Source organism: Phacochoerus africanus, chromosome 3 (genome assembly GCF_016906955.1).
Source record: "Phacochoerus africanus isolate WHEZ1 chromosome 3, ROS_Pafr_v1, whole genome shotgun sequence".
NCBI lineage: Eukaryota > Metazoa > Chordata > Mammalia > Artiodactyla > Suidae > Phacochoerus > Phacochoerus africanus.
In genome coordinates, this window is record NC_062546.1 from 94361796 (window position 1) to 94374633 (window position 12838).

Genomic DNA, 12838 nt, shown 5'->3' on the forward strand with positions numbered 1-12838 from the left:
AGCAGGGTATGGCCCCTGGGGGGATGGCAGTCCCCCTAGATCAGCCATTGCTGGCAGGAGAGGAGGGGGCTTGCTTTTGGCTGTTCCCCCATTCCTGGGCAGTATTCCCCTTTTTTCATAGATAAGGAAGCAGGAGCTTATTTCCATTTTCTTTTTCTATCTATCTATCTATCTATCTATCTATCTATCTATCTATCTATCTATTTTTTGGCTTTTGTCTTTTGAGGGTCACACCCATGGCACATGGAAGTTCCTGGGCTAGGGGTTTAATCCGAGCTGTTGCTGACGACCTACTCCAGAGCCACAGCAACGCCAGATCTGAGCCTCTTCTGCGACCTACACCACAGCTCACAGCAATGCTGGATCCTTAACCTACTGAGCGAGGCCAGGGATCGAACCTGCAACCTCATGGTTCCTAGTCAGATTCATTTCCCCTATGCCATGGTGGGAACTCCCATTTTCTTTTTAAACCTTGAGGTTGGTCCTGATGAAAGTGCAGGCCAGTGACTACTGGGACAGGCTCGCTGCCCAGTGCCTGCTGAGCCTTTCCTCACCTACAAGGTCACCTCAGGCCTGTCTGTTGTCAGCCATACCTGCATCTCCTGAGCCTGCTTGCTGCTACCTGCTCATCCACTGTAGAGCAGCGGGATGTTCTCCATCCAAGACCCAGAGGAAGAGCCCTAATCCATACTTGGGGAAGGCCTTTGTCACTTCTCCCCAATGGGCAGGAGGGGCTCTCAGGGGCAACATACCTGGAGGGTTGCCCTAGGACCTCACGTTTTTCATCTCTCTCTTCAGTTACTGACAGTATTTTCCTTGACTGTCTCTTTCCCTCTCCACCCCGCTCCCCCCCCACAAACCCCACCCTGTTTCTTACCCTTTTAGCTCCCTTTGTAAAGGATGAATAAAACTGACATGGATTTCCACTTGTCATCCTGCTTTGCTCCCATTCTTTCCTCTGGCTTTATCTGCTCTGAGGGTGTCTGGTTGGGATGTCTCAGCATCAGCTCAGCTTGCATGGAAAGTGGGCTGGGGAATCTAACCCAGTCCTCTGCCTCGACCTGAGCGGCTGAAGTCAGATTCTTAACCTACTGCACCTCTGTGAGAACTGCAAGATTTTCCATCTTTAAAGTAGAATGATGACACTACTTCCCTCCTAGGGTTGTCAGGGGATTTAATGAGAACACGTGAGCCCCAAACACAGGCTGGGCATGCAGTTACATACATACATAGATATACATTAACTGTTATTACTTTTTTTTAATTTATTTTTTAATTGAAGCATAGTTGGCTTACAATGTTGTGTTCTGCTGTATAGCAAAGTGACTCACTTACACACACATATATATCTACCCTTTTATATATTTTTTCTACTGTGATTTATCCCAGGATATTGAATATAGCTCTCTGTGCTATACATTAGGACTTTGTTGTTTATCTATTCTGTCTATAATAGTGTGCATCTGCTAGCCCCTAACTCCCAGTCCAACCCTCTTCCCCCTTGGCAACCACAAATCTATTGTCTATGCATGTGAATCTCTAAAAAGAGATGGATTTATTTGTGCCATAGTTTAGATTCCACGTATTAGTGACGTTATATGGTATTTGTCTTTTTGTGTCTAACTTCACTCAGTATGATAATCTCTGGGTCTGTGTTGCTACAAATGGCATTATTCCATTCTTTTAATGGAAGAATAATATTCCATTGTATGTGTGTACCACATCTTCTTTATCCATTCCTCTGTCGATGGACATTTGGGTTATTTCCTTGTCTTGCTATTGTGACTAGTGCTGCAGTGAATACTGAGGTGCATGTATCTTTTGGAATTGTAGTGTTGTCCAGATATATGCCCAGGAGTGGAATCGTTGGATCATATGGTAGCTCTATTTTTAGTTTTCTGAGGAACCGCCATATTGTTTTCCATAGTGGCTGCACCACTGTTGTTCAATGCATTGACTGCAGTGGTATATAAGGGTGAAAGATTTGAAACAATCGGGCCATGTATGAATGATTAAATATTATATATGTGTGCAGTGTAATAATCTTTTAAAATAGTTTATACTATTTTACGAAATTTAGGAAAAATTTACTAAATATCGGTAGTGGGCAAAACAGTTTTTGTGCATGTGTGTGTATAATGATAGGTTTATAAATTTGTTAAAATCTGGAGATGCGGAGTTCCCGTCGTGGCGCAGTGGTTAACGAATCCGACTGGGAACCATGAGGTTGCGGGTTCGGTCCCTGCCCTTGCTCAGTGGGTTAACAATCCGGCGTTGCCGTGAGCTGTGGTGTAGGTTGCAGACGCGGTTCGGATCCCGTGTTGCTGTGGCTCTGGCGTAGGCTGGTGGCTTCAGCTCTGATTGGACCCCTAGCCTGGGAACCTCCATATGCTGTGGGAGCGACCCAAGAAATAGCAAAGACAAAAAAAAAAAAAAAATCTGGAGATGCGTATATGTCAGTGTGAACAGATTAATTTTGGGGGGGGTTTGGTTGATGTAGGAGAACTTTGACTTTTAATTTTCAAATATGGGTATGTTTTATCAGAAAAAAAGCATAAAGATATTTCTGACTTGGGGGGATCAGGAGAGTTAAAAAATATTTCAGGTTGCTTTTACCCTACTTTCTTTGTCTTCCCTAGGCATTTTCATAGCCTTGTTTGACTCTATTATCTAATAAAACCTTATTTTTTTTGGTGGGGGGGGCGTCTTTTTAGGGCTGCACCTGTGGCATATGGAAGTTCCCAGGCTAGGGGGCTAGGGGTTGAATCGGAGCTACAGCTGCTGGCCTACACCACAGCCACAGCAACGTAGGATTCGAGCTGCATCTGTGACCTACACAGCAACACCAGATCCTTAACCCACTGAGCGAGGTCAGGGATCAAACCCTTGTCCTCATGGATGCTAGTCGGGTTCATTACCACTGAGCCACGATAGGAGCTCTGCCTTATGCATTTTTGAAAGTAATGAAAGCTTCTAAAAAAGACACATGAAGAATGGTTTGCACCCATTCACAAATTTTTAACTTTTTTCGTAGGGGCTGCTAGAGTTAACTATTTGCCCTATTGGGTGTGGGCCCAGGCTCTGTCATAGGTGGTAGGGATACCAAGGAGAATATGAAATGGTCTCTCCTCCAGTGAGAGAGAAACAGATCAGATCTGCAGGCAGCTCTTGAGAAGCCCATGTGCAGCCTGTAGCACAGAGAAGGACAAGGCTGCAGGGCCGCAGAGAACCAGTGTGTTCAGGATTCCAGGGGAATGTGTTTGGCATATGGGGCGAGACGTGCCATCAGCAGCTTAGAGCTGTGAAAGACCAAGAAGGAAAAAACTTGGGGATATTTACGAAAAGCAGCCTGCTTCTGGGCTTATTATCACGTTTCTGTGCGGCCTCCTCTTGGGAGTGCTAATTATATTCCAGTTACTAGGCTGCCTCGTTTCTCACTCCCTTGGGAGAGAATTTTGCTAACAGGGAGTGGGTGAATCTGAAGGCCTGTTGAGAATATCAGCTTCCACAAAGGACCTTGCTGCAGGGAGACGGTTGTTTAGAAAAGAGGCATCTTCTCCCCATTGGAGTTGCACGAGAGTCAGCCTGCTCAGAAGAGAAGAGAGGCAAACCTTGCTGGTTTAGGGTCTGGCCTTCCTGGCAGAGGGGCAGTGGAACAGACACTTCTTTCTGTGGCATTCTCTTTGTCCTCATAGATGAGTGCATGCATTTTCTAAATGGACAGTGTGATCACAGACTTGTAACTCCAAGTTCTAAACACCGAACTTGAAGCCTGTCTTTAGACTGGTGTGTTTTTCTGCCACTCCCATACCCGAAACCATTGTCACAGGGCTACATAATGGTCATTGATGACTTCTGACCCACAGAGTGTGTGTGGCTTGCTGCTTTCAGTTCAGTTCCGTCCTGAGGCCTGGGGCTCTGCTGAGGCTCCCTGAAGGATTCAGAATCTGAGTCAGTTGAGGCTGGTGGGGAACTGCTTCTGCTTCCTGTGCTGGCCCTGGTCGCCCTCCGGCCTCTGTCCAGCATCATGACCACGATTCAGGACTTCAGTCAAGTTCGTAGATGTATTCAGCTTTTAAAATTATGCTGGTTTGCTATGGAGTCCACGAATGACTGTGTTTGTACTCCGGACTTTTTTTTTCAAAAGGTCCTGTCTCCTCTGTGTTGTAAAATCTCTTTTGTGTCAACAGTTCTTTTGGGCATGCTGTTTGGCTGCTATGTTTCACTTTACTATGCCCAATAATTGGATTGCCAGGAGTGGGGTAACTGAGAATTGGATGAAAATACAGTGTCACAGTGTAGAAATTATATGTCTGGTCCTATTGATATAACAAGGGACTGGAACTCGGGTGATTTTTGTTTGTTTTTCAGCTGAGCCTGCAGCATGGGGAAGTTCCCGGCCAGGGACTGACCCTGTGCCACAACAGTAATGCCAGGTCCTTAATCTTTTGAGCCACCAGGGAACTCACTCCAGTGTTTTTTGTTTGTTTGTTTTTTAAAGCTATTAAAGGAAAGGGCTTCAGTGAGCTTATTCCAAGTGTCTCCCCCAACCTGTCACATGAGAGAATTAACCTTCATCTGAGTCTTTGCACTGGTGGCCAGAGATAGAATTAATTATTTCTTTGGGCTCAGGAAGAACTGATCCTTCTCTAAGAACATTTTCTGTGTAACAGATGTTGTCTTAATGTGTGAAAAATTTTAAATTGATGTAATAACACAGACTTGCACAGCTAAAAATACTCCTTGGTTAAAGCTCTAAAAGAGGCTCTATACTAACAGATGTCTGCCTAGCTGAAAAGCCTGAAGAAAGTGGGAGATTCAAGGACTAGTAGAATTCAGTATGCATTGATTTAGTTCAAAAATACTGAAATGTATTAGAACCTGAGACTGCGGAGCTCTTCATCCTAGATGGGGTCCAGAGTGGATCCCCTTTGGGACCACGGTGCCATTTTGAACACAGCTCATTTGTCCAGGTAAGGAATGGCCCCTGCTGCAGATGAAAAATGTAATTCCAGTTAACTGAAACTGGTCTCCTTTTTGAGAGCCCAGCATCCTTTTGAATTTGATTTTTATTTCTGGGAGTCCCCAGAGCTGGGAACCTTAGGGTAATAAGCTTATTTTCAGATGGTGTGTTAGTTTTCAAATAATAGGCTCAATCGGTTTTTATCCTCCAAACACCTTTTCAGGTGAAGTACCTGTAAATCTAAAGCAGTGTGTCCAGCTGTTAATTTGGAAAATGAACTTCTAACTCGGATAGAAAATGTGCGTGACTTTCTTTGTTAGTGCAGAGATCACATGAAAATAATTTGATCTCGATGGTGCAGCATCACAGAGCCCCTTCCCTTATGCTGTTATGTTGTGTATGTGGGGTCTGACCTCTGAACTGGTATTCTAAGCAGTGTGGGTTTGGGGTTTCCTGTGTGTGTTTGCTCTTTATAGTTTCTGCTTAGCTGTTGGATTTTCAGTGTCACTTCTTATTAACATCACTGTGCTTCACTCCTGTGTGTCCCCCTCACTCTTTCTATATTTAATTGCTTCTCATTTGGTTAGAAAATTGGATGAGTAAGCCTGTTAGATTTGTTCCCAAATGGTAAGTAAAGAGACTGAGTTGGAACTCTTAAGAGCTCAGTTTAAAAAACCCTACTTTGGGAGTTTACGGTATGGCACAATGGGTTAAAGATCCAACTGCAGTGGCTCAGGTCACAGCAGAGGCACAGCAGAGGCATGGGTTTAATTCTGAGCCCAGGGTGGTGGGTTAAGGATCTGGTTTTGCTGCAGCTGTGACGTAGGTCACAGCTGCAGCTCATATTTGATCCCTGGCCTGGGAACTTCCAAGCAGTCCATTTCCATGGTGATGAAGTGTGTGTCTTGTCAGCACAGTAAACCATGTGACATCGCAGTAAATTGGGACAAGTTGTAATTAACATATACGCTCTTAGAAGACAGAGTCTGAACTGCTTCCATTTTCTTCATACTTTCCCCCAGTTTTTTGGGTGGCTTCCTGCATATATCCTAACTGCCATCGCAGCTGTATGCCAGCATACATCCCTTCTCTGGCCACGAGGTTGTCTGCCTATAACATGAGAAGTATAAAAAGAATGGAAACTAAATGTTGAGTGTTTTATTAAACAGTCATCTTTTACGGTAATTAAAACATGAGGTGAAAATCTTGTATTTGCCCAGGTATTTACTGTCGCCAATGCACTACATTTCTTAGTGGAGATCCAAGTTCCCACTTGTTGTCATTTTCCTTTTGCCTGAGGATCTTCAGCGTTTCTTGGAGCATACATCTGCTGCTGATGACTCCTTTTGTTTGTCTACATAAGTTTATTCCGCCTCTATCCTTCAAAGCTATTTTGGGGGGGATATAGAATTCTAGGCTGACACTTGCTTTTCACCATGTTCAGTGTGTCATTCCCTTGTGTTCTGGTGCACGCGGATTCTTTCTTCCTTTCTTTTTTTCTTTTGATGGCTGCACCCACGGCATATAGAAGTTTTGAAAGAAGCTTTGCTGGGTCCGTGCCCCTCAGTCGTCATTGACCTCTCCCACAGTCTGGAGCTGTCAATGTTCTGAGAGGAGTAATGGTCACAGTTCTCAGCATGGCTGAGTAATGACAGCGGTCCACACGCTCCAGGAGATTCCCTGAGGACAGATGGGCTGAGGCTGGCAGTGCCCAGTGGGCGACCTTGTCCTTAACTCTTGGGAGGGGCCTTAGTAGCATGCTCTGCAGTTTAAGAATCACTTCTGAGTCCACATGGGAAGTCTCTGCTGGTAGATCACGAACATCTACATCAGTAAGACACTGTTGTGTGGATTGAAGGAGCCTGTGAAACAGCACAGCTTGATGAGGTGATCTGGGAAATATAAAGACTTGTTGAGGGGAGCTTATTTGCACAAGGATGTGGTTCCTCCCTTACTGTTGAATAAAAGAAGCCCTGTACTTTGAAGAGGATGGTTGGTGAGCTGTGAAGGAACAGTAGGGTCTGAGTAGACCAAGACTTAGCTGTGGGCACTTTAGCCAAGAACCAACTAGTTTGAGAAAAACATGTTATTTGTATCTGTTTTCTGGTCAGCAGTTATTTACTTCAGATTTATTGGTAAAGATCTAATGCCCTATTTCAGAAATCATGAATATTACCCACTATGGATGTCAGTTTCTCTCTCTCTCTCTCTTTTTTTGTTATTTGTTTTCTTTTTAGGGCCAAACCTGTGGCATATGAAAGTTCCCAGTCTAGGGGTTGAATCAGAGCTGCAGCTGCCGGCCTAAACCACAGCCACAGCCACAGCCAAGCCAGATCTGAACCACATCTATAATCTGCTCCACAGCTTGCAGCAACACCGGATTCTTAACCCACTGAGTGAGGCCACGGGTCAAACCTGCATCCTCATAGATGCACAATCAGGTTCTTAACCTGCTGAGCCGCAACAAGAACTCCTGTTTTTTTTTTTTTTTTTTTTCCGTTTTTAATCACTCCTAAGTTCTTTGTTTATCCTCCTGAATGACCCCACACATGCTATATAAGCCCTTGGTACACTCATGTGCAGCATGACAGCTTTAATTCTTATGTCTTCAAAATGCTCTTTATAAATACATTCATTTTTCTAAGCCCAAAGATTTATTTTTGCTTTTTAGATTTTTAAATGCAGCTTGAACATTGATTAAATATATTGCTATTTAGAAAATTTGTAAGTTAATGAACTTATGAAAAAAAATGTTCAAATTCACTAAAAGAGAAATGCAGTGAAGAAGAGGTGTGGGTTTTGTTTGTTTGTTTGGCTTTTCAAATTTTGGCTGAAGTTTAAAATGATAATATTCATGCGTTCCATCGATGCTCAGCGGTTAGCAAACCTGACTAGCATCCGTGAGGACACGGGTTCGATCCCTGGCCTTGCTCAGGGGGTTAAGGATCCGGCATTGCTGTGAGCTGTGGTATAGGTCTCAGACACTGCTCAGATCTGGCGTTGCTGTGGCTGTGGTGTAGGCTGGCAGCTGCAGCTCCCGTTGGACCCCTAGCCTGGGAGCCTCCATGTGCCGCGGGTGCAGCCCTAAAAAGACAAAAAGACCAATAAATAAATAAATAAATAAATAAATAAAATGATAATATTCAATGTTGGCAGGGGTCTGGCAAGATAGGCACTTCTTTCAACTTCTAGGAAAAGTACGTATTAATTTTTTTTTGTCTTTTTTTGCTATTTCTTGGGCCACTCCCTCGGCATATGGAGGTTCCCAGGCTAGGGGTCGAATCGGAGCCATAGCCACCAGCCTACGCCAGAGCCACAGCAACTCGGGATCCGAGCTGCGTCTGCAACCTACACCACAGCTCACGGCAACGCCGGATCGTTAACCCACTGAGCAAGGGCAAGGACCGAACCCTCAACCTCATGGTTCCCAGTCGGATTCATTAACCACTGCGCCACGATGGGAACTCCCCCGTATTAATTTTTTGAAGATAAATTTAGCAGTGCACATCAAAAACTTTTATACTCTTTGATCCTGTAATATTGCTTCTAGTAATTTTTTCCTTAAAATTATTAGACTGAATTCAAGCAAAAAAGCAAAAAAAAATTTTTTTTGGTGCAATATTATGTCTAATGGTAAGGTATTAGAATCACCCAAAATGTGTGACAGTGGAGGTGTTTTTCATTTGTGTAATTTTCAAAGTACAAAGTACCATTCAGCCCTTAAAATGGTATTTATGAAGAATATTTCATCATATGGTAAAATGGACATATTTGAAATAAGCAATGTTCTAAAATGAAATAGCGTCTTGTGTTAACTATTAAAAAATGCATGAAGGATGGTCAGAAATATTGCAAATTGTTAAAGTAACTGTTCCTAGGTGGTAGTTTTATAATAAATTGCTTTCTTCTTTATGGTTTTTCTATTTCCTAAAATTTGGGCGAGAGAGCATTCTGGGTCTGTGAAAGCAAACCCAATGTTTGTAGCTGAATTTTGCACTACCTCGGGCTTTTCTTGACCCTGGACCTGCGCCTCAGATTCCCAAAGAGCAGACAAGCCATCATCTCTAAGGCTAGTTGCTATTTTAAGTTAAGGTGAAAAAGTACTTAAACGTTTTTTAAAAAATGATTTCTGTGCTTACTCTTCAGATAAAAATTTTGATGATGAAGATTCTGTGGATGGTAATAGACCTTCTTCTGCCAGTTCCACGTCATCCAAGGCTCCACCAAGCTCTCGGAGAAACGTTGGAATGGGGACCACCCGCAGGCTTGGTTCATCCACAGTTGGATCCAAATCTTCAGGTGAGACCGAGCCTCATGTGGTGGTGAGGGCTCAGCTTGTCAGCGTTTAAAGGCAGATGTGCATGATATTTGCCCATCATGCCCTTTAGAAGTGCAGCAGTTCTGCTGGCAGTATGCTTCCACCTGCTGTTCTTTAATAAGATTAGTTCTGTGCTGTTGATGTTGATAGCTTGCAAGGTGGAGCTGCTGTTTTGCTGAGGCAGAGCCTGTAGGAGACTGAGGTTAACGCGACGGAGAGCAGAGCTAAGAGCCAGAGGGAGAGCAAGCATCACTATGATGGCTGGTTTCGTCATTGTCCAGCTAGGCCTGTGACAACCAGCGGGTCTTTTTAGCCAGTTTCTGTGTATCAAGATTGAAGCTGTCTGGAAGTCAGATTATACCATCCGTCTTTAAAATGAGTTTTGTTGCTACAAGTGGCGTTCTTCCTTGTGAGACCAGAATGGATGCTGAATTAGTAAAGAGTACAGATCCCAAGGCTTTGAAAGTTGATTTACAAAGGTTTCTTCCCTAAACGCCTCCTCTCCCGCACCCTAATTTAGCCAGTTTTGAATCCTTGTTACATACAAGTTTCATATTGCTGTCCCATTTTAAACTTACATGCCAATTTCCTACTTTTTAACCTCTAAAAGATCACATGCTTGGTCTTTGAGTCCTGTTCAGTTTGTGACACTTTGCCTCACATAGAGGAGGCGCTTGGCTCCTCCGGTCTGCTGGGTGGGATCCAGGCCTAACCCTAAAACACACATAGAGCACCACATCACGGTGTGTCTGTCATCTTTTTACAGTTCGCTTGTGAGGGCACTGTGACTCTTCAAGAGTCATGGCATGTGTTTATTGCTGTCAGGAGTTGTCCTTAAAGCCCCTTTCAGTCTAGGTGGTCGACCAGGACACCAGACACCAGATAGCTTGGTAAGAAGCTCTAGAATAGCAGGCAGACTAATCAGTGTAAATCATTAGTGAGCATTACAGGGATGGCTGTAGACGACAATTTTGAAACCTTTATTATGAAGAAAAAGCATCTGATAAAGCATCATATGATTTCCATATTAGCAAATGAAGTTCATATTAGCCAAAAAAAAAAAACACTTTTTCCCAAACGATAGCAATTAACTTTGAAGATACAGAGCATCTTACGGCAGCTTTATGGGGAAAAATTGCAACTGATAAATAAATGAAAAATGGACAGTTAACGTGAGCTTAAGGAAATGAAAATATTTTGATACTAATATGAAGTTGAGACAGAACTGTTAAATTCTTTAGAACTTATTTGAATGTTTCACAGATAGGTTTGATTCCTAACTATGATATAATTTAATGTATTCCCTGAGGAATAAAAATTTCTATGATATGTTTATTAGGAATCTTGGAAAAGATTTACGCATTAAGACAAATAGAAATCATCTAAATCCTTTAAAGGCTAGACTGGCCCTCTAAGCTAATGTGTATAATTATGTTGTCTTGTTATTGAGAGTCAGTAATGCTTGTCAGTCACACAAAACTCTAGATTTTACTTATTAAGACTTTAAAAAAGTTACAAATATTCCAAAATGTAATTTCGATTGTGTATATTCAGACTTCTTCAGTGCACATTGTTTACCTTTTGAAAAAATCCGTCTTTTTGTAGCTGCAAAAGAGGGAGCTGGTGCTGTGGATGAGGAGGATTTCATCAAAGCGTTTGATGATGTACCTGTAGTGCAGGTGAGTTGGATTAAAAACAAGGTGAGCTTAGTCTTCAGATAGTGTTTTTCAGATATGTGATGTTCAGCGTTTCTTACTAGAGAGGGTGGTTTTGACTGTCAAGACCACAGGAGGTCTGAGACGGCAGACTAGGACGTGTTGGAACCTTACACGGCTAAAGTGAAGAGCCGGAGCGACGGGCACTGTGACTGTTCAGTGAGAGCTGAAAGAAGCAGCTGCTAGTAATGAGCTTGTGGGTCAGGTCATATCAAAGAGGGAAGCAAGTAAGAAGATTAGAATAAGTGGACAGAAAATGGAGTTCCCTCTGTGGCACAGCAGGATCAGTGGTGTCCCTGGAGCACTGGGACGCAGGTTCAATCCCCAGCCCAATCCAGTGGGTTAAGGATCCAGTGTTGCCAGAGCTGCAGCTTAGGTTGCAACTTTGGTTCTGATCTGACCCCTAGACCAGGAATTCCGTATGCTGTGGGGTGGCCAAGGAAGAAAGAGAAGAAGAGAGGACAAAGAAGCGTGCTGATTTTGGAGTTCCTGTTGTGGCGCAGAGGAAACGAATCCGACCAAGAACCATGAGGTTGCGGGTTCAATCCCTGGCCTCGCTCAGTGGGTTAAGGATCTGGTGTTGCCGTGAGCTGTGGTGTAGGTCACAGACGCGGCTTGGATCTGGTGTTGCTATGGCTGTGGTGTAGGCCAGCGGCTACAGCTCTGATTAGACCTCTAGCCTGGGAACCTCCATATGCTTCGGGTGTGGCCATGGAAAAGACAAAAAAAACAAAAAAAAACAAAAAAAAAACCCATGCTGATTTAGGTGTTTCCCTTAGAAAGAAAAATTTGTAAACTTGAACGATTTGGGTGTCTGAAAGCCATAAAAAATGTTTTTATAAAGTCTTAGTTTAACCATCCTGATGCTTCACTTAAGTACCTAACAGATGAAACAAAATGATTATAAATGTTGGGGAACAGCTGCACATTTAAACTGCGTTATGCCTCAGTGTCATCTGTTGTTGATGGGCTCATGGTCCTTTCTCCTTCCGCCTGTGTTGAGTGTCCATACTCTGGGCTCCTGTAGACCTGCTGTCTGTGTGAATGCCTGGTCACCTGCTGGCTGATTGCTTCATGTGCAAGCAGATGACAGGTGTTTTAGGCCCAGGCTTGTCCTGAAGTCCTCGCCCTTCCGAGCATGCCTCACTCTTGGTTATTCATTCCCCTCGTTACCTTATAAGTAAGATGTAAGGGAGGATAAATGAGAAAGGAGATCTGAAAGAGCTTTAGGTTCCAACTGCAGGAATGCCTCCTTTTATTGTATTCACTTTGTTGTGCTTCACAGATACTGCATTTTTACAAACTGAAGGTTTGTGGTAACTCTGTGTTGAGCATCTGCATCTGTTGGTGCCACGTTTCCCAGTAGCATTTGCTCACCTCATGTCTCTGTGTCATATTTTGAGAACTCGCACAAGATTTCAAACCCTCTAGCAAAAAGATCATGATTTGCTCAAGACTCAGATGATGGTTAGCATTTTTAAGCAATAAAGTTTTTTTTTGGTTTTTTTTTTTTGTCTTTTTAGGGCCATACCCGCAGCATATGGAAGTTCCCAGGCTAGGGGTTGAATTGGATCTGTAGCTGCCAGTCTACACCATAGCCACAGCAACGCCAGATCCGAGCCATTTCTGTGACCTACACCACAGTTCAGGGTAATACCATATCCCCAACCCACTGAGCAAGGCCAGGAATCGAACCTGCATCCTCATGGATACTAGTTGGATTCGTTACCTCTGAGCCATGATGGGAACACCCAAGTGTATTTAAGAAAATCATGGACTTAGAGAATAGACTTGTGGTTGCACAGGGGGACGGGGAGCTTGGGGTTAATAGTTGCAGACTAT

At 43.5% G+C, this 12838-nt stretch overlaps 1 protein-coding gene across 20 annotated transcripts in view; it reads left to right on the plus strand.

Annotated features, from left to right (window-relative positions):
* CLASP1 (cytoplasmic linker associated protein 1) overlaps positions 1 to 12838 on the plus strand; it is a 262487-nt gene that overhangs the window by 133384 nt on the left and 116265 nt on the right. For all 20 annotated transcript variants that reach the window (XM_047772150.1, XM_047772154.1, XM_047772155.1 and 17 more), the window contains exons 10-11: positions 9110 to 9262; positions 10887 to 10960. In XM_047772150.1, coding sequence (XP_047628106.1) covers positions 9110 to 9262; positions 10887 to 10960 — 227 coding nt within the window. The remainder of the gene's footprint in view (positions 1 to 9109; positions 9263 to 10886; positions 10961 to 12838) is intronic.